Consider the following 26,026-nt stretch of genomic DNA (forward strand, 5'->3'; position numbering starts at 1 on the left):
TTAATAATTTAACTGTGAGTACATAGCAAAGACACTGAATATAGAGTGGGACTGAACATGTTTAGTAATCCAGCACATATCTGTAGAAATGCTGTATATTCGTTTGTGTGCAGGAAAGTGATGGATCAGTGTGAGAACTTTAAGGAGGATGCCATGGACACCAGCAGGTAAAGATGATGAAGATGAAGATCCAGAAGAGGACGTCACGCTGCTCTCCTGCAACACACGTCTGTCACGTCACACTACAGTGAGGTCACGAGTGTGTGTGTGTGTGTGTGTCGGGTTTGTTTCTGTGTTGCACATGGACCGCAGTCGCAGCTGTGTCATTCTAGGGGTGTGTGTTTCTGTTTTTATCTGTGCCCGAGTGTGTGTGTGTGTGTGTGTGTATGCGTGTGTGTGTGTGGAGGACGTTCTGCTCGTAAGGCATCTTCAGAGAGTTCTCCTCAGTATAAGCTTCTCTCTGTGATCATCGATCCGAACGCTGGAGTCTCGGGAAGGAAGTTCTCTGGGATTGTTCCCGCTGGATGTTTTATATTAACGACTCCCGGCTGGAAATCTCACGCGCGTTCTCAAACACGTTCACACACCTGACATTCAAGCGATTATCTTTTTTGGGGAGTTCATCGTTTTGTTTCTTTCTCTTTTTTTTTTTTCTTGTTGTATTTTTAATCATATTCACTTTTTATTTGCGATCTCATTATGAAGCTGATTGAGTCGGAGTCGGTGCTTTATTCCCGGAGCGACGAGGGTTGATCAGACCTGCTTTATCTGTGCTGGGAAACTGTTTTTCTACACGGTTCTGAACTGCAATAAAACCATGATGTACTGAAGCGAGAAGTCCACACAACACTGGGTGTAAAGAGAGATTAATAATAATAATAGTTGTCAAACACTCTGTTACAGTCGTCTGGCTGCTGTCTTTATTTCTTTCAGATGATGATGATGATGATGATGATCTGTCACTCTATTATATACGGCTCATCAAGTGTGTGTTTAGATCAGTGATGTGTGTGTGTGTGTGTCTTTACAGCAGTTTCAGTTGTTCTGATATTTAAATATCTGTGTTTCGTCTACTGTTGAAAATCATTTTTGTAAAAGAGGCCTGATATTCACTTTTACAGAATTTAACAATATCTGTTTGGATTTCTTAAACTCCTTCACCAATATAAAATCATCAAATACAGAATAAGAAAATGCACATTTTAAATCCCCCTTATTTACAAACTTATTTAAAAGGGTTAAAAACTTTATGGAAAAATGTTTGACAATGTTTTTTTTTTTCTCCTTTATTTGTATAAATGCGTCTGTTTAAAAACACAAAAAGTGCACTTGCATGATTCATGTAAGAACCAGATTACTGGATCTGTGTCAGAACCGGATTACTGGATCCGGATCAGACCGTCTCTGGACCGCAGGTAAGACTCAGGTATTAATAGATGCAGATGGTTTGCAGAATTATTCATTTAGATGTCTGCAATATGGGCACTTTCTACACTGAGTAAAAGAGCAATCGGAGCAGAAGCCTGTACTTCAGAGAATCCACTTTAACTGGCAGGTCAAATGTGTGTGTAAACACGATCTATTTTTATTTCTATATTTTATCATTGCCCTGTCCCTTAGTTTCAATGTATATCATGGTTTAGTTTGTATTTCAGCAGGGTTCCCGCGGGGTCTTAAAATGTCTTAAATTCTGAACTTTAAATGTAAGGCCTTAAAACGTCTTAAAAACAGCCAGATTTTCATCCGCGGTCTTAAATTTCATTTAGTCAGGTCTTAAAAAAAGATTTTACCCTCGTTCATTTCCAGAAACGCTGGCCGCATAAAGTTATTACAAAGTAGCAAAAAGTATCGAAGTCGCTCGCCAAAAGAGGCAGTTCACATATCGCGTCTTTTTCGCGCTCAAGTTCATTCATATGTAGGCGTGCGGTAAGCGCGCTGATAATTGAAGCGACGCGCTCGTTTTTTTCCAGGCACAGCGACATGAACAAAGACATGAAGGATGCGGGTGCACCCAAACACTACGGGTGTTTTTCTCTTCTCCGTAAATAAATCTTGTAACAGAGCTACAGCAAGCGTTTCTCGGCGGTGGAAATCCATTAGCCACTAAAACTTTTTTGTCATTGTGGAGAGCGCAGGGCACGGTTACATAGCAACGACAGACGCCACGGGAAAATCGGACCGAATTTTACTATTAATAATAAAAGATAAGCTAAAGTGTATTGTAAATGTCACTAAATAATTTTTTTATAAAAAGAATGAGTCAAAAAAGATAAATTGTGAGGTATAGATATGTGAGGTTTATTTTTTTATAAAAACCTTTTTTGTCAACTTAATTTGAACTTGTACATGTTAGTATATAACATGTTGCAAGACACTTTTAAAATCTGGCTATCATTTTTAATCGTATTATTTTAATGTTTATGTTAGTGCGTATTGATGCTAATTTTATTTGTTATTTTCTGTTTTTCGACATAAAACTTGGTGAGTTGATTTCATTGTGTAGTATTAGTACTTTTGAACAGGATTCTGTGATAGTGATAATTTTGGCACTATATTAATTAAGTGAAATGTTCATGCCATTTCATCTCTAGTTATGATCAACTAAAATCGTCTAGTTATGTGTTTTTTACAGTAGGCCTATAATATGCAAAGTACAATTTTCTATAAAAAAAATTATATCTGATTCTGTTCTTTTCTCTGACACGCGTTGTTGGGTGTGGAAGGTTACTAATGTGATTGCTTTATCTGTAAATTAAGTTAATGTTTTTTTCAATTACTGAATTTATTGAAATAAAATTAATTCTTTGATTTGAATATGTTTTGGCAATGCGTCGTGTAGGTCTTAAATTTCAATCTTTATGGTCTTAAAATGTCTTAAAAAGGTCTTAAATTTGACTAACTGAAACCTGCAGGAACCCTGATTTCAGGGACTTGTTTAGTCACATGTAGCTTGTAATATTATAACTTATCATGAACGTTTTGTTATAAATGTATTTAGTTTGCATCTTTGAGAGAGAATGTTATAATAATAAACACACAGGGTATAAGAAAAAATAGGATATAAATCGAAATGATGATAAATAATCGACTCATTTAAACTTTTTAATTGGCTAATTATGACTCGTCATAATTATAACGTATTTACACATTTTTGATTTATGTCCTAATTATGGATTATAAAAGCGTGATTTCATTTTCTTTTGTGGGATAAATAGTTCTAGTCGAAAACGTATGATAGTCGCGGTCGCGCGCACGTGGACTGACAGGAAAAGGCGCGAATTTCTGAGGTAAGACCTTTTTTTTTTTTTTTTTTACAATAGTTTTAACTACTGAATGTTTAAGAATAAATTAATGACTGGATATTGAGTGCCTGATGAGGTACGGGTAAAAGCTGTTACGGTGTGCTTCAGACGAGATTTCATAGTAGGCTACTCAACTTTTTGATTGTTGGTTAATGTAGGGCCTACAATTTCAACTAATAAAGAAAACATGATGATGAAATTTTAACGAGACAACAGTGACTTTTAGATACTTAAACTGAATATAATTCTAACATAATACAGCACATTCACCAAGTTAACAGTATTTATACTTTATTCATCGTATTCACATATGTCTACAAGTGTTTAAAATAAATAATCCACTCTTGTGCTGAAAAATAAAATATTATAACCAGTACATCATTTAAGCACAGGTTATTGTACAAGATAAAATGGTTTTTCAATTATTTACTTATTTTCAGCAGTGGAGGTGAGTTGTAGACTCTCACAAACATACAGTTTTGTCTCATTAGGCTTATACAGTCACACATTGTACAAGAGCTACGTTCCATATTTGTGTTTTTCCATTCTAGACTCTTAGATGACACACATATGTGTGCTTTGCTTTTTTATGTTTTTAATTAATTTATGAAGCCACTGCAAACTTTGTCGTTACAAATTACATTGTTATATTACAATGCCATCATATTCTGTGCAGGCAATAAGTTTAATTTGCTGTAAATAGAAAAGCCAGATAATATCACTGCTAAATACTTTTAAGTATTGTGGTATTCTCACTGACACGCCCACAACTCGTAAAGATCGGGACTTAATGAAAATTTCGAGCTTCCCACTCGTATTTACAACATTGTGACGGCGTTCATGTGCGTTCGACTCGTAAATACGATCTTTACGAGATGACCAATAGAGACACGTGATAACGTTCTGCTCAGTTTCTGTTCTTTTCTCATGGATCACTCGTCATCAAGCCAGCGAATCAGCGGCCCTTAAAAGTCAATCAGACTTTCTCAAGGCAGCAGGAGCTTCAGCATTGTCCTCATGCGGATAATCCCGTCGGTTTGAGGGATCACTGGATGATCCGGCATCTTCAGAGCTCGTGTTCTCCTTCTCCTTCTCCCCCTCGGTTGTTTCCTTCTCGTCCTCGGCCTCGACGGGCATCAGCGGGGTCAGATCCAGGAACAGTTTGTGGTGAGCAATAACAGGTTTCACTGTGTTTTGCGCTTGGATTTGGCTGTTATCGCTTACAGGATTCGGTTTAAGTCTTGATTCAACCGTCCGGGTTGAAGTTGATTTTACAGCATCTCTGACAATCGTCGGCAAGCTTTCCTCCCATGCTGGACAATCCTCGCTTAATTCAACCGGTAAAAACTCTTCTGAAAAGTCGTTGTCGTCAGCGAACGGTTGATTCTGTGGTTCTGTACGTGATTGTGTCGACGCTTGCTCTTTGAAAGTGACCCGAGGCGTCCTCGCGACTTCAGTCTCTTCTTCTCTCTCCAGCCGCTCCACAGGTTCGCAGGGAGACGAAGATGCGCTGTTCCTAAAGAAATCCGTGATTTCTTCCGGATCGTCTCCCGGATTTTCCACCTCTGCACTGTGGCGTTCCGCAAATCCAGTGAGTTTGAAAGGATCATGCCGTTCTTCGGAGCGCCTGAAGTCGTTCTCCGTGGCCTGAGTCTCAACTTTGAGCACGAACTTCTCCAGATAGCCTCTGTCCTCCCTGTCGGACTCTTGACTGTGGAAGGATTTCTCCGAGGTCACGCTCTCGACCTCGTCGTCCGGCTTCTTTCGGGTCCCGATGGCGTCCGCGTACAGATCCGAGTACAGGAACGCCAAGGCTTTCGGCTCCTCCAGCAGATTAAGGTCAATGATTTTCTGAGGCCCTTCAGGAAGGTATATAGGCGTGAGGACAGACTCCTCACTCCCGAACAAGGCGCTCCCGCTTTCCTTCAGAGAGGATTGGGAAAACTCCCTTCCCTTTTCCCCAGCACTTGCGGCATCCTCGTGTGGCTCGCTACCTCCGCCGTAAAACACATCGTCCAAGTGTTCTTCAGAAATATCTAGCATACTCACGGCTGAGGAGACACCGGGATCAGGTTCCACTTCAGGACGAGGTGCATCTTCAGTCTTTTCCTCAGTTTGCTCCGGTGATTCTTCAACAGGCACTGATCCCGATGGGGCTTGATCGTAGAGAAGCGCGAACTTCTCAAAGTAGTCTTCGGCCGTCGCTCCTCTTCGGGACTCTTGGACATGCGGGAACGAAACTAACGGCTCTGGGATCACGGCATGGGTGATCTCAGTCTCAGAAGGAACGTCCAGGTTTGGCTCATCTGGGATCTCTGGGGATTTCACAGCCGGCGTCTCCTCAAGGTAAAACAGATTATCTTCCAAACCTTTGCTCTCCTCTTCGTCCACCGTGGACACTTTATGCGGAGCGATGATGTTCAGTATCTCGGATCCTTCGGAGACTAAACTGAACAGACGCTCTTCTTTTAGATCCTCCGTTCTTCGCTCTTCCGTTCCCGAGTTTGGAACGGACACTTCCACCATTGCCGGTCTCTCCGCTTCCGCAAGCATCTCGCGAGTGACTTGCGGACGAGTCCTTGTTTTGTCGGATCTTCGCTTTTTCTTTCTCCTGCTCATCAGTTCTTTGTCCATTATGAACACGATCCTGCCGGCCGTCCCGGAAGCGTGGAGGGAGTACGAGGGTTCGGAGGCGTTGAACTCGGAGGCCCACGGCGTGGAGCATCGGCTCGATGCGGTTTCCCAGAAGATCCCGCTGTCCTCACTCTGGACCGTCACCATGGAGAAGCACGGATCCATCATCAGGCAGTGGAGTTTGGGCTTCACGGCCCCGTCCTGGACCACCTCTCTCAGACTGAGGGGATTCACACCAAATCCATCAGTCTGACATGATGTTGGAAAAGTTATGCAACAGTCAAACCAAAAATGATTCAGACACCACTTCACTCGTGTTATCAGGACACTATAGTTCATTAGTGTGAGTGAGGAGAGCAGAATTAAATAAACTGTGACATATTATACCCAAATATTCTTCATACAGTGATACCAGTAAAGATTTGGGAGCAAAAATGATTGGGACACTTTGAGCTGATCATGTTTTGCTGAAGTGTGTTGTCTTTAATTGCTAATGCTCTTTTTACACACAGACTGAACACAATGAAGCATTGCTTGGTGTTTGGTTGAGCTAAACTGGTGTTATCTAATAGTGTAGTTAAATTTAACAGCTGACAGATATTCAACATAATTCATGTGTGAGACAGTCTAACAGAAGGACGGACAAAACCAGTCAAATATCAACTGAGTTCTGCTCATATTTTATCACCATTTTCTAAACTATAGCGGATAAACTGATAATGTGAGAAATGTTGAAGGAGTCTGAATATATTTGGGTTTGACTGTAAATCACATGTAAACTGTAGTGCTGGGCAAAAAAAATATGTTTTTTGCTTAATCTTTTTTTTAAATGTGGTTGATTCAGAATCAATTCTCAAAGGCCACAAAACTACTTTTCCATATTTATTTATCACCCAAAAGCCAGTATTAGTTTTCCTCCACTGTTCAGGCTCGCATGTTACAGCTAATGCTGTGAGATTTTATGTTTGTTTTATCTTAAACATAAAATAACCTGATCCTGTTTGATTAAGACATGCGACTGTTCTGACTTTTCAGCATCAAAATCCTGTTTATTCACTGTATACATTTGAAATCTAGAGTTGGTTCTGTGTTAATGTACCCTAAAATAAATAGAGTTTAATATACAGGTTTGTGGCTCTTAATTTCTTTTTATTGATTAGCCACTTGTAAACTTATGTCTTCAGAAATCGAATTTAGAATCAGAATCGAAATTGAATCGAATTGGAACATCTGAATTGATACCCAGCCCTAGTGTGTGTGTGTGTGTGTGTGTGTGTGTGTGTGCGTGTGTGTGTGTGTGTGTGTGTGTGTGTGTTCTCACCTGTTGCTCAGATCCTCCTCCGCGTCGTTCATCGGTTCCGGTTCTGGTTCCGGTTCCTCCAGTGCCGTCATCTCGTTCTCCGGATCCACTATTTCCATTGTTTCCACGTTCCGTGCGGCTGCATGAGTCTCTGGGCGAGCGAGTCTCTCTTCACGTCGTCTCAGCTGAGGAACTTCTCTAGCTCAGCGGATCTGTAAATAGCCTGAGGCGTCTCGCTCTCGGCTTGAAGTGCAGCGACTGCATTACTGCCCGTCCTCCTCAAAAGGGGAACATCTTCATTGTGTTATGGATTCATCAGCGCGTCCTCGTGAGAGATGTGCAGCTTTAACTGCGGCGCTTCATGAAATTAGGGATTAGGTTGTTGTGGTTTTTTGCCTCGACTTGCCAAAGCTAAAAATACTTGAGGGGTACGTGCGCTTCTGGAGGCGCTGCGGGTCACGGGGAGTTGACAGAAAACACATGCCTTGTCCTAACACACACACACACACACACACACACACACACACACACACACACACACACACTTGTGCTCTTGGCCACTTGCACGACGTATTTCCTCTATTTGCCCCAAGTGTTCAAGAAGGCGTAAAGACTGCAAGTGTGTGTAGAACTTTTCACACTTATTATAGTGTTGCATAAAATGCAAGTGTTTACAGAGATTTTTATTTAGTAAATTTTACATACTTTGCATTTTAGAATAAACTTCTACATGTGTGTTCAGTAGTCGCTGTGTAACTCACAGAAAACACACATTTTAAATTGTGGTGCATCTAATTAAGTGATAAAAACAGTTGCAAATGTCAGGCCTACACACACCAGGCCTACACACACCAGACCTACACACACCAGACCTACACATACCAGGCCTACACACACCAGACAGCACACACACCAGGCCTACACACACCAGACAGTACACACACCAGACAGTACACACACCAGACCTACACACACCAGACAGCACACACCAGACCTACACACACCAGACCTACACACACCAGACCTACACACACCAGACAGTACACACACCAGACCTACACACACCAGACAGTACACACACCAGACCTACACACACCAGACAGTACACACACCAGACCTACACACACCAGACAGTACACACACCAGACCTACACACACCAGACCTACACACACCAGACCTACACACACCAGACCTACACACACCAGACAGTACACACACCAGACCTACACACACCAGACAGTACACACACCAGACCTACACACACCAGACAGTACACACACCAGACAGTACACACACCAGACCTACACACACCAGACAGTACACACACCAGACCTACACACACCAGACCTACACACACCAGACCTACACACACCAGACCTACACACACCAGACAGTACACACACCAGACCTACACACACCAGACAGTACACACACCAGACCTACACACACCAGACAGCACACACACCAGACCTACACACACCAGACAGTACACACACCAGACCTACACACACCAGACAGTACACACACCAGACAGTACACACACCAGACCTACACACACCAGACAGTACACACACCAGACCTACACACACCAGACAGTACACACACCAGACAGTACACACACCAGACCTACACACACCAGACAGTACACACACCAGACCTACACACACCAGACAGCACACACACCAGACCTACACACACCAGACCTACACACACCAGACAGTACACACACCAGACCTACACACACCAGACCTACACACACCAGACAGTACACACACCAGACCTACACACACCAGACCTACACACACCAGACAGTACACACACCAGACAGTACACACACCAGACAGTACACACACCAGACCTACACACACCAGACAGTACACACACCAGACCTACACACACCAGACCTACACACACCAGACCTACACACACCAGACAGTACACACACCAGACCTACACACACCAGGCCTACACACACCAGACCTACACACACACACACCAGGCCTACACACACCAGACAGTACACACACCAGACCTACACACACCAGACCTACACACACCAGACCTACACACACCAGACAGCACACACACCAGACAGCACACACACCAGACCTACACACACCAGACAGTACACACACCAGACCTACACACACCAGACAGTACACACACCAGACAGTACACACACCAGACCTACACACACCAGACCTACACACACCAGACAGTACACACACCAGACCTACACACACCAGGCCTACACACACCAGACCTACACACACACACACCAGACCTACACACACACACCAGACCTACACACACCAGACCTACACACACCAGACAGTACACACACCAGACAGCACACACACCAGACCTACACACACCAGACCTACACACACCAGACCTACACACACCAGACAGTACACACACCAGACCTACACACACCAGACAGTACACACACCAGACCTACACACACCAGGCCTACACACACCAGACCTACACACACACACACCAGACCTACACACACCAGACCTACACACACCAGACAGTACACACACCAGACCTACACACACCAGACCTACACACACCAGACCTACACACACCAGACAGCACACACACCAGACCTACACACACCAGACCTACACACACCAGACAGTACACACACCAGACCTACACACACCAGACCTACACACACCAGACCTACACACACCAGACAGCACACACACCAGACAGTACACACACCAGACCTACACACACCAGACCTACACACACCAGACCTACACACACCAGACCTACACACACCAGACAGCACACACACCAGACCTACACACACCAGACCTACACACACCAGACCTACACACACCAGACCTACACACACCAGACAGTACACACACCAGACCTACACACACCAGACCTACACACACCAGACCTACACACACCAGACAGCACACACACCAGACAGCACACACACCAGACCTACACACACCAGACCTACACACACCAGACCTACACACACCAGACAGTACACACACCAGACAGTACACACACCAGACCTACACACACCAGACCTACACACACCAGACCTACACACACCAGACAGTACACACACCAGACCTACACACACCAGACCTACACACACCAGACCTACACACACCAGACAGCACACACACCAGACAGCACACACACCAGACAGCACACACACCAGACCTACACACACCAGACCTACACACACCAGACAGTACACACACCAGACCTACACACACCAGACCTACACACACCAGACCTACACACACCAGACAGCACACACACCAGACAGCACACACACCAGACCTACACACACCAGACCTACACACACCAGACCTACACACACCAGACAGTACACACACCAGACCTACACACACCAGACCTACACACACCAGACCTACACACACCAGACAGTACACACACCAGACCTACACACACCAGACCTACACACACCAGACCTACACACACCAGACAGTACACACACCAGACAGCACACACACCAGACAGCACACACACCAGACCTACACACACCAGACCTACACACACCAGACAGCACACACACCAGACCTACACACACCAGACAGTACACACACCAGACCTACACACACCAGACAGTACACACACCAGGCCTACACACACCAGACCTACACACACCAGACCTACACACACCAGACCTACACACACCAGACAGTACACACACCAGACCTACACACACCAGACCTACACACACCAGACAGTACACACACCAGACAGCACACACACCAGACAGCACACACACCAGACCTACACACACCAGACCTACACACACCAGACCTACACACACCAGACCTACACACACCAGACCTACACACACCAGACAGTACACACACCAGACCTACACACACCAGACCTACACACACCAGACAGTACACACACCAGACCTACACACACCAGACCTACACACACCAGACCTACACACACCAGACCTACACACACCAGACAGTACACACACCAGACAGTACACACACCAGACCTACACACACCAGACCTACACACACCAGACCTACACACACCAGACAGTACACACACCAGACAGTACACACACCAGACAGCACACACACCAGACAGCACACACACCAGACCTACACACACCAGACCTACACACACCAGACCTACACACACCAGACCTACACACACCAGACAGCACACACACCAGACCTACACACACCAGACCTACACACACCAGACCTACACACACCAGACCTACACACACCAGACAGCACACACACCAGACAGCACACACACCAGACCTACACACACCAGACCTACACACACCAGACCTACACACACCAGACCTACACACACCAGACAGTACACACACCAGACCTACACACACCAGACCTACACACACCAGACAGCACACACACCAGACAGTACACACACCAGACCTACACACACCAGACCTACACACACCAGACCTACACACACCAGACCTACACACACCAGACCTACACACACCAGACAGCACACACACCAGACAGTACACACACCAGACCTACACACACCAGACCTACACACACCAGACCTACACACACCAGACAGCACACACACCAGACAGCACACACACCAGACCTACACACACCAGACCTACACACACCAGACAGTACACACACCAGGCCTACACACACCAGACCTACACACACCAGACCTACACACACCAGACCTACACACACCAGACAGCACACACACCAGACAGCACCCACACCAGACCTACACACACCAGACCTACACACACCAGGCCTACACACACCAGACCTACACACACCAGACCTACACACACCAGACCTACACACACCAGACCTACACACACCAGACAGCACACACACCAGACAGTACACACACCAGACCTACACACACCAGACCTACACACACCAGACAGTACACACACCAGACAGTACACACACCAGACCTACACACACCAGGCCTACACACACCAGACCTACACACACCAGACAGCACACACACCAGACAGTACACACACCAGACCTACACACACCAGACCTACACACACCAGGCCTACACACACCAAACAGTACACACACCAGACCTACACACACCAGACCTACACACACCAGGCCTACACACACCAGACAGCACACACACCAGGCCTACACACCAGACCTACACACACCAGACAGTACACACACCAGGCCTACACACACCAGACAGTACACACACCAGACAGTACACACACCAGACAGCACACACACCAGACCTACACACACCAGGCCTACACACACCAGACAGTACACACACCAGACAGCACACACACCAGACAGCACACACACCAGACCTACACACACCAGGCCTACACACACCAGACAGTACACACACCAGACCTACACACACCAGACAGTACACACACCAGACCTACACACACCAGACAGTACACACACCAGACCTACACACACCAGGCCTACACACACCAGACAGTACACACACCAGACCTACACACACCAGACAGTACACACACCAGACCTACACACACCAGACAGTACACACACCAGACCTACACACACCAGACCTACACACACCAGACAGTACACACACCAGACCTACACACACCAGACCTACACACACCAGACCTACACACACCAGACGGTACACACACCAGACAGTACACACACCAGACCTACACACACCAGGCCTACACACACCAGACCTACACACACACACACCAGGCCTACACACACCAGACAGTACACACACCAGACCTACACACACCAGACCTACACACACCAGACAGTACACACACCAGACAGCACACACACCAGACAGCACACACACCAGACCTACACACACCAGACAGTACACACACCAGACCTACACACACTAGACCTACACACACCAGACCTACACACACCAGACCTACACACACCAGACAGTACACACACCAGACAGCACACACACCAGACAGCACACACACCAGACCTACACACACCAGACCTACACACACCAGACCTACACACACCAGACCTACACACACCAGACAGCACACACACCAGACCTACACACACCAGGCCTACACACACCAGACAGCACACACACCAGACCTACACACACCAGGCCTACACACACCAGACAGCACACACACCAGACCTACACACACCAGGCCTACACACACCAGACAGCACACACACCAGACCTACACACACCAGACCTACACACACCAGACCTACACACACCAGACAGCACACACACCAGACCTACACACACCAGACCTACACACACCAGACAGCACACACACCAGACAGCACACACACCAGACCTACACACACCAGGCCTACACACACCAGACAGCACACACACCAGACCTACACACACCAGGCCTACACACACCAGACAGCACACACACCAGACAGCACACACACCAGACCTACACACACCAGACCTACACACACCAGACCTACACACACCAGACCTACACACACCAGGCCTACACACACCAGACAGTACACACACCAGACCTACACACACCAGACAGCACACACACCAGACCTACACACACCAGACAGCACACACACCAGACCTACACACACCAGACCTACACACACCAGACCTACACACACCAGACAGTACACACACCAGACAGTACACACACCAGACAGCACACACACCAGACAGCACACACACCAGACAGTACACACACCAGACAGTACACACACCAGACAGCACACACACCAGACAGTACACACACCAGACAGCACACACACCAGACAGCACACACACCAGACAGCACACACACCAGACAGCACACACACCAGACAGCACACACACCAGACAGCACACACACCAGACAGCACACACACCAGACCTACACACACCAGACAGCACACACACCAGACCTACACACACCAGACCTACACACACCAGACAGTACACACACCAGACAGTACACACACCAGACAGTACACACACCAGACAGTACACACACCAGACCTACACACACCAGACAGTACACACACCAGACAGCACACACACCAGACAGCACACACACCAGACCTACACACACCAGACCTACACACACCAGACAGTACACACACCAGACAGTACACACACCAGACAGTACACACACCAGACAGTACACACACCAGGCCTACACACACCAGACAGTACACACACCAGACCTACACACACCAGACCTACACACACCAGACAGTACACACACCAGACCTACACACACCAGGCCTACACACACCAGACCTACACACACACACACACACCAGGCCTACACACACCAGACAATACACACACCAGACCTACACACACCAGACCTACACACACCAGACCTACACACACCAGACCTACACACACCAGACAGCACACACACCAGACAGCACACACACCAGACAGCACACACACCAGACAGCACACACACCAGACCTACACACACCAGACCTACACACACCAGACAGTACACACACCAGACCTACACACACTAGACCTACACACACCAGACCTACACACACCAGACAGCACACACACCAGACAGCACACACACCAGACAGCACACACACCAGACCTACACACACCAGACCTACACACACCAGGCCTACACACACCAGACCTACACACACCAGACCTACACACACCAGGCCTACACACACCAGACAGCACACACACCAGACCTACACACACCAGACCTACACACACCAGACAGTACACACACCAGACATTACACACACCAGACCTACACACACCAGACCTACACACACCAGACCTACACACACCAGACAGTACACACACCAGACCTACACACACCAGACAGCACACACACCAGACCTACACACACCAGACCTACACACACCAGACAGTACACACACCAGACCTACACACACCAGACCTACACACACCAGACAGTACACACACACCAGACAGTACACACACACCAGACCTACACACACCAGACCTACACACACCAGACAGTACACACACCAGACCTACACACACCAGACCTACACACACCAGACAGTACACACACACCAGACAGTACACACACCAGACAGTACACACACCAGACCTACACACACCAGACAGCACACACACCAGACCTACACACACCAGACCTACACACACCAGACAGTACACACACCAGACCTACACACACCAGACAGTACACACACCAGACAGTACACACACCAGACCTACACACACCAGACCTACACACACCAGACAGTACACACACCAGACAGTACACACACCAGACAGTACACACACCAGACAGTACACACACCAGGCCTACACACACCAGACAGTACACACACCAGACAGTACACACACCAGACAGTACACACACCAGGCCTACACACACCAGGCCTACACACACCAGACAGTACACACACCAGACAGTACACACACCAGACCTACACACACCAGGCCTACACACACCAGACCTACACACACCAGACCTACACACACCAGACCCACACACACCAGGCCTACACACACCAGACAGTACACACACCAGACAGTACACACACCAGACCTACACACACCAGACCTACACACACCAGGCCTACACACACCAGACCTACACACACCAGACAGTACACACACCAGGCCTACACACACCAGGCCTACACACACCAGACAGTACACACACCAGACAGTACACACACCAGACAGTACACACACCAGGCCTACACACACCAGACAGTACACACACCAGACAGTACACACACCAGACCTACACACACCAGGCCTACACACACCAGGCCTACACACACCAGACCTACACACACCAGACCTACACACACCAGACCCACACACACCAGGCCTACACACACCAGACAGTACACACACCAGACAGTACACACACCAGACAGTACACACACCAGACAGTACACACACCAGACCTACACACACCAGGCCTACACACACCAGACCTACACACACCAGACCTACACACACCAGACAGTACACACACCAGACAGTACACACACCAGACAGTACACACACCAGACCTACACACACCAGGCCTAGACACACCAGGCCTACACACACACACACCAGACAGCACACACACCAGACCTACACACACCAGACAGTACACACACCAGACCTACACACACCAGACAGTACACACACCAGACCTACACACACCAGACAGTACACACACCAGACCTACACACACCAGGCCTACACACACCAGACAGTACACACACCAGACAGTACACACACCAGACAGTACACACACCAGACAGTACACACACCAGGCCTACACACACCAGACCTACACACACCAGACAGTACACACACCAGACAGCACACACACCAGACCTACACACACCAGGCCTACACACACCAGACCTACACACACCAGACCTACACACACCAGACAGTACACACACCAGACAGTACACACACCAGACAGTACACACACCAGACAGTACACACACCAGACCTACACACACCAGGCCTACACACACCAGGCCTACACACACACACACCAGACAACACACACACCAGACAGCACACACACCAGACCTACACACACCAGACAGTACACACACCAGACAGTACACACACCAGACCTACACACACCAGACAGTACACACACCAGACCTACACACACCAGGCCTACACACACCAGACAGTACACACACCAGACCTACACACACCAGACCTACACACACCAGACCTACACACACCAGACAGCACACACACCAGACCTACACACACCAGACCTACACACACCAGACAGTACACACACCAGACAGTACACACACCAGACCTACACACACCAGACCTACACACACCAGACAGTACACACACCAGACAGTACACACACCAGACAGTACACACACCAGACCTACACACACCAGGCCTACACACACACCAGGCCTACACACACACACACACACACACACACCAGACAGCACACACACCAGACCTACACACACCAGACAGTACACACACCAGACAGTACACACACCAGACCTACACACACCAGACAGTACACACACCAGACCTACACACACCAGGCCTACACACACCAGACAGTACACACACCAGACCTACACACACCAGACAGTACACACACCAGACCTACACACACCAGACCTACACACATCAGACAGTACACACACCAGACAGTACACACACCAGACCTACACACACCAGACCTACACACACCAGACAGTACACACACCAGACAGTACACACACCAGACCTACACACACCAGACCTACACACCAGACAGTACACACACCAGACCTACACACACCAGACCTACACACACCAGACCTACACACACCAGACAGTACACACACCAGACCTACACACACCAGACAGTACACACACCAGACCTACACACACCAGGCCTACACACACCAGACCTACACACACACACACCAGGCCTACACACACCAGACAGTACACACACCAGACAGTACACACACCAGACAGTACACACACCAGACCTACACACACCAGACAGTACACACACCAGACAGTACACACACCAGGCCTACACACACCAGACAGTACACACACCAGACAGTACACACACCAGACAGCACACACACCAGACCTACACACACCAGACAGTACACACACCAGACAGTACACACACCAGACCTACACACACCAGACAGTACACACACCAGACCTACACACACCAGACAGTACACACACCAGACCTACACACACCAGACAGTACACACACCAGACAGTACACACACCAGACAGTACACACACCAGACCTACACACACAAGACAGTACACACACCAGACCTACACACACCAGACAGTACACACACCAGACAGTACACACACCAGACCTACACACACCAGACAGTACACACACCAGACCTACACACACCAGACAGTACACACACCAGACCTACACACACCAGACAGTACACACACCAGACAGTACACACACCAGACCTACACACACCAGACCTACACACACCAGACAGTACACACACCAGACAGCACACACACCAGACAGCACACACACCAGACCTACACACACCAGACCTACACACACCAGACAGTACACACACCAGACAGTACACACACCAGACAGTACACACACCAGACAGTACACACACCAGGCCTACACACACCAGACAGTACACACACCAGACCTACACACACCAGACCTACACACACCAGACAGTACACACACCAGACCTACACACACCAGGCCTACACACACCAGACCTACACACACACACACACACCAGGCCTACACACACCAGACAATACACACACCAGACCTACACACACCAGACCTACACACACCAGACCTACACACACCAGACCTACACACACCAGACCTACACACACCAGACCTACACACACCAGACAGCACACACACCAGACAGCACACACACCAGACAGCACACACACCAGACAGCACACACACCAGACCTACACACACCAGACCTACACACACCAGACAGTACACACACCAGACCTACACACACTAGACCTACACACACCAGACCTACACACACCAGACAGCACACACACCAGACAGCACACACACCAGACAGCACACACACCAGACCTACACACACCAGACCTACACACACCAGGCCTACACACACCAGACCTACACACACCAGGCCTACACACACCAGACAGCACACACACCAGACCTACACACACCAGACAGTACACACACCAGACATTACACACACCAGACCTACACACACCAGACCTACACACACCAGACCTACACACACCAGACAGTACACACACCAGACCTACACACACCAGACAGCACACACACCAGACCTACACACACCAGACCTACACACACCAGACAGTACACACACCAGACCTACACACACCAGACCTACACACACCAGACAGTACACACACACCAGACAGTACACACACACCAGACCTACACACACCAGACCTACACACACCAGACAGTACACACACCAGACCTACACACACCAGACCTACACACACCAGACAGTACACACACACCAGACAGTACACACACCAGACAGTACACACACCAGACCTACACACACCAGACAGCGCACACACACCAGACCTACACACACCAGACCTACACACACCAGACAGTACACACACCAGACCTACACACACCAGACAGTACACACACCAGACAGTACACACACCAGACCTACACACACCAGACCTACACACACCAGACAGTACACACACCAGACAGTACACACACCAGACAGTACACACACCAGACAGTACACACACCAGGCCTACACACACCAGACAGTACACACACCAGACAGTACACACACCAGACAGTACACACACCAGGCCTACACACACCAGGCCTACACACACCAGACAGTACACACACCAGACAGTACACACACCAGACCTACACACACCAGGCCTACACACACCAGACCTACACACACCAGACCTACACACACCAGACCTACACACACCAGACCCACACACACCAGGCCTACACACACCAGACAGTACACACACCAGACAGTACACACACCAGACCTACACACACCAGACCTACACACACCAGGCCTACACACACCAGACCTACACACACCAGACAGTACACACACCAGACAGTACACACACCAGACAGTACACACACCAGGCCTACACACACCAGACAGTACACACACCAGACAGTACACACACCAGACCTACACACACCAGGCCTACACACACCAGACCTACACACACCAGACCTACACACACCAGACCCACACACACCAGGCCTACACACACCAGACAGTACACACACCAGACAGTACACACACCAGACAGTACACACACCAGACAGTACACACACCAGACCTACACACACCAGGCCTACACACACCAGACCTACACACACCAGACCTACACACACCAGACAGTACACACACCAGACAGTACACACACCAGACCTACACACACCAGGCCTACACACACCAGGCCTACACACACACACACCAGACAGCACACACACCAGACCTACACACACCAGACAGTACACACACCAGACCTACACACACCAGACAGTACACACACCAGACCTACACACACCAGACAGTACACACACCAGACCTACACACACCAGGCCTACACACACCAGACAGTACACACACCAGACAGTACACACACCAGACAGTACACACACCAGGCCTACACACACCAGACCTACACACACCAGACAGTACACACACCAGACAGTACACACACCAGACCTACACACACCAGGCCTACACACACCAGACCTACACACACCAGACCTACACACACCAGACAGTACACACACCAGACAGTACACACACCAGACAGTACACACACCAGACAGTACACACACCAGACCTACACACACCAGGCCTACACACACCAGGCCTACACACACACACACACCAGACAGCACACACACCAGACCTACACACACCAGACAGTACACACACCAGACAGTACACACACCAGACCTACACACACCAGACAGTACACACACCAGACCTACACACACCAGGCCTACACACACCAGACAGTACACACACCAGACCTACACACACCAGACCTACACACACCAGACCTACACACACCAGACAGCACACACACCAGACCTACACACACCAGACCTACACACACCAGACAGTACACACACCAGACAGTACACACACCAGACCTACACACACCAGACCTACACACACCAGACAGTACACACACCAGACAGTACACACACCAGACAGTACACACACCAGACCTACACACACCAGGCCTACACACACACCAGGCCTACACACACACACACACACACACACACACACACACACACACCAGACAGCACACACACCAGACCTACACACACCAGACAGTACACACACCAGACAGTACACACACCAGACCTACACACACCAGACAGTACACACACCAGACCTACACACACCAGGCCTACACACACCAGACAGTACACACACCAGACCTACACACACCAGACATACACACACCAGACAGTACACACACCAGACCTACACACACCAGACCTACACACATCAGACAGTACACACACCAGACAGTACACACACCAGACCTACACACACCAGACCTACACACACCAGACAGTACACACACCAGACAGTACACACACCAGACCTACACACACCAGACCTACACACCAGACAGTACACACACCAGACCTACACACACCAGACCTACACACACCAGACCTACACACACCAGACAGTACACACACCAGACCTACATACACCAGACAGTACACACACCAGACCTACACACACCAGGCCTACACACACCAGACCTACACACACACACACCAGGCCTACACACACCAGACAGTACACACACCAGACAGTACACACACCAGACAGTACACACACCAGACAGTACACACACCAGACCTACACACACCAGACAGTACACACACCAGACAGTACACACACCAGGCCTACACACACCAGACAGTACACACACCAGACAGTACACACACCAGACAGCACACACACCAGACCTACACACACCAGACAGTACACACACCAGACAGTACACACACCAGACAGTACACACACCAGACAGTACACACCAGACAGTACACACACCAGACCTACACACACCAGACAGTACACACACCAGACCTACACACACCAGACAGTACACACACCAGACAGTACACACACCAGACCTACACACACCAGACAGTACACACACCAGACAGTACACACACCAGACAGTACACACACCAGACCTACACACACAAGACAGTACACACACCAGACCTACACACACCAGACAGTACACACACCAGACAGTACACACACCAGACCTACACACACCAGACAGTACACACACCAGACCTACACACACCAGACAGTACACACACCAGACCTACACACACCAGACAGTACACACACCAGACAGTACACACACCAGACCTACACAAGTCAAGTCAACTTTATTTATATAGCGCTTTTCACAATACAGATTGTATCAAAGCAGCTTCACAGTATTAAATAAAATAGTACATCAGTGTTTGTTTCTGGTGTAAAACATCCACGTTTGGTAATGCAGATCAATAGCACTGGTGAATCGATTAATCAATTTAAGCATCCCCAACTGAGCAAGCCAAAGGCAACAGTGGCAAGGAACCGAAAAACTCCATTAGGTAACCTAATGGAGAAAAAAAAAACCTTGGGAGAACCCAGGCTCAGTCGGGGGCCAGTTCTCCTCTGGCGTTTATGAAGTAGAGACCGGATTTAACTGTAAGATTAAAATATTATATGAATGCCTGGCTGAAGAGATGCGTCTTTAATCTAGTTTTAAACTGGGAGAGCGAATCTGAGCAACGAACAGTATCCGGAAGACTATTCCAGAGTTTTGGTGCTAAATGTGAAAATGCTCTCCCTCCTTTGGTGGATCTGGATATCCTAGGTATGACCAGAAGCCTCGAATTTAGTGATCTTAAAGAGCGCGATGGATTATAGGGCGATAGAAGATCCGTTAAATAAACTGGAGCTAAGCCGTTTAGGGCTTTATAAGTCAGTAGCAATACCTTGTAATTAATACGGAACTTTATAGGTAACCAATGTAGTGATGATAAAATTGGTGTTATATGGTCAAACTTTCTTGATCTAGTAAGAACTCTAGCGGCGGCATTTTGGACTAACTGTAGCTTGTTTATTGAGGATGCAGGACAACCAGCTAATAAAGCATTACAGTAATCTAGTCTCGAGGTCATGAATGCATGAACTAGCTTTTCTGCATCAGAAACAGATAGCATGTTACGTAATTTAGCAATATTTCTAAGGTGAAAAAATGCTGTTTTTGTAACATATGAAATATGATTTTCAAAAGACAAGTTACAATCTAATATAACACCCAGGTCTTTTACTGTAGAGGATAAAGTAACAGGACACCCTACTATGTTAAAGTTGTATTGTAAGAGGTTTTGTGGGCGGTTTTTTGAACCGATAAGTATTACCTCTGTCTTATCTGGATTTAATAAAAGAAAATTGTGCGTCATCCAATCTTTTATATCTTTAACACACTCTGTCAATTTGGATAATTTAGCGTTTTCATCCGGCCGTGATGAAATATATAGTTGAGTGTCATCAGCATAACAATGGAAACTAATTCCATGTTTCCTTATAATATTTCCAAGTGGCAGCATATATATTGAGAATAATAGAGGGCCTAACACAGATCCTTGCGGCACTCCATAGTTTACTGGAGTTATGATCGATTTTTCTCCGTTTAAATAGACAAAATGGTAGCGGTCAGATAGGTATGATCTGAACCAGCTTAATGCTTGTCCTTGAACACCGGTATAGTTTTGTAGCCGATCTAAGAGTATTGTATGATCTATAGTATCGAACGCAGCACTAAGATCAAGTAAAACTAGTATTGAGATACAGCCTTGGTCAGAAGCTAAGAGTAAATCATTTGTGATTTTAACGAGCGCAGTTTCAGTGCTATGGTGCGGCCTGAACCCAGACTGAAACTTTTCATAGATCTCATGCAAGAAAGAGCCCAGTTGGGCGGACACAACTTTTTCTAATATTTTGGACATAAAAGGAAGATTTGAAATGGGTCTATAATTTGCTAGGTTATTTGGGTCTAATTGTGGTTTCTTAATTAGTGGTTTTATAACTGCCAATTTAAATGTTCTTGGAACATGACCTAAAGATAAAGACGAGTTAATAATATTGAGGAGAGGCTCTTCCACTATAGGTAACACTTCTTTCAATAGTTTAGTTGGTATGGGATCTAATAAACATGTTGTTGATTTAGAGGAAATGATAAATTTATTTAACTCTTTTTGTTCTATAGTTGTAAAGCACTGTAATTGTTCTTGCGGGGTGATAATCGAGGCTGAATTATAAGGCGCGATTGAGGATTGAACGTTTACAATTGTGGTTCTGATGTTTTCTATTTTCTCAGTGAAGAACTTCATGAAATCATTACTACTAAACTGTAACGGAATATTTTGTCCAGGTGACGCTTGTTTATTTGTTAGTCTAGCCACGGTGTTAAATAAGAACCTAGGATTGTTTTGGTTATTTTATATTAGTTTGCGGAGATGCTCAGCCCTGGCCGCTTTTAGGGCCTTTTTATAGCGTGACGTACTGTCTTTCCAAGCGATTCTAAAAACCTCTAAATTAGTTTGTTTCCATTTACGCTCTAAATTACGGGTTTCTCTCTTTAGAACACGAGTAGTATTGTTGTACCATGGTGCTTTAATTTTCTCTCTGACCTTTTTTAGTCTCATAGGTGCAACAATATCCCATTTTCCAGAGAGAACGGTGCTCATAGTGCTGGTTAGTTCGTCTAGTTCATCTGTTTGTTTAGGTTCAGGCAGCAGCTGAGACAGATCCGATAAGCAATTTGAAAAATTATCTATGGTGGATGGAAGGATTGTTCTGCCTAATCGATAACGCGGCGCAGCATGATATATTACCGGGGTACGTAATATGCAAGTTACCATGTAATGGTCAGTTACATCATCACTTTGCGGAATGATATCTATATCGGTTGGATCGGTTCCATGTGATATAATTAAATCGAGTGTATGATTAAAACGATGAGTTGGTCTGGTAACGTTTTGCTTAACCCCAAAGGAGTTTAATAAGTCTATAAACGCAGCCCCTAACGTATCATTTTGATTATCTACGTGTATGTTAAAATCTCCAACAATTAATATTTTATCGACATTGACCAATAGATCTGAGAGAAAATTTGCAAATTCTTTTAGGAAATCAGCGTAAGGCCCTGGTGGTCTATATACGGTAGCCAAGGCTAAAGATAATAGGGATGTTTTTCTAGCGTCTAAGAGCGTAACATTTAGTACAAGTACTTCAAATGAAATAAACTTATAACCCGTTTTCTGAGTAACATTGAGAATATCTCTATAGATAGTTGCAATACCGCCGCCACGACCATTCAGACGGGGCTCGTGCTTATAGGAGTATCCTGATGGAGTAGACTCATTTAGACCGAAATAATCATTTGGTTTAAGCCAGGTTTCAGTAAGGCAAAGTACATCTATGCTATTATCTGTGACTATTTCATTTACAATAACTGCCTTAGGTGTGAGTGATCTAATGTTTAGAAGACCTAGCTTTAGAAATTGTTTTTGATTACCAATAGCAACATTTTCTGTTTTAATAACAATTAGATTTTTCCTAGATCCTGCAGTAGATTTATTATTTGATCTCACTAAATGAGGAATAGACACAGTTTTCTATGCAATGTTCTACACTAGTATTTATATCAGTTAATTTGGTGCAGCAGAGACTATGATTTGGACTTTTGGTTACTAGTCAAAAGGTATTTAACATTTTTGAGATGTTATCTGACAGAAGATCCGATCCGAATCTGTTTGGGTGTAAGCCATCAGCACGGTATAGCCTAGGACGCTCCCAAAACAGATTCCAATTATTTACAAAGAGCAGTTTCTGCTCATTGCACCATGACATTAACCATTCATTTAGCGCGAATAATCTACTAAACTTGTCATGTCCTAGACGGTACGTGGGAAGCGGTCCTGACACAATGATCGTTATATCAGGCGATGTGCTGCGTACCGTATCGATCAGATTCCTGAAGTCTTTCTTCAGAACTTCCGTCTGGCGCAGCCTGATGTCGTTCACTCCCGCGTGCAATACCAAAGTTCCGACGCGCTCGTTATCGTTCAGAATCTCGGGAACGCGAGCAGCGATTTCAGAAACACGAGCACCAGGAAAGCAGTGACTGTGCACCTTATTTTTACCTGATGTAGCATGGACGTGCCGAACGATG

At 47.1% G+C, this 26,026-nt stretch overlaps 2 protein-coding genes across 2 annotated transcripts in view; one reads left to right on the top strand and one right to left on the bottom strand.

Annotated features, from left to right (window-relative positions):
- The window catches only part of zer1 (zyg-11 related, cell cycle regulator), a 49,134-nt gene extending 47,824 nt beyond the window's left edge, over positions 1-1,310 (top strand). The window contains exon 16 of the mRNA XM_081390120.1: positions 114-1,310. Coding sequence (XP_081246246.1) covers positions 114-171 — 58 coding nt within the window. The 3' untranslated portion in view covers positions 172-1,310. The remainder of the gene's footprint in view (positions 1-113) is intronic.
- Positions 1,311-3,576: 2,266 nt separating this feature from the next.
- On the bottom strand, positions 3,577-7,635 carry LOC308705227 (uncharacterized protein). Its single transcript, XM_081390121.1, has 2 exons — positions 7,258-7,635; positions 3,577-6,156 (listed from the first exon to the last, which is right to left on the bottom strand). Exons 1-2 carry the CDS (start codon positions 7,353-7,355, stop codon positions 4,275-4,277), a joined length of 1,980 nt encoding a protein of 659 aa, XP_081246247.1. The 5' UTR covers positions 7,356-7,635; the 3' UTR covers positions 3,577-4,274.
- Positions 7,636-26,026: the final 18,391 nt, after the last annotated feature.

This window comes from Scardinius erythrophthalmus (assembly GCF_964197995.2).
Source record: "Scardinius erythrophthalmus genome assembly, chromosome: 17".
Taxonomy (NCBI): Eukaryota; Metazoa; Chordata; class Actinopteri; order Cypriniformes; family Leuciscidae; genus Scardinius; species Scardinius erythrophthalmus.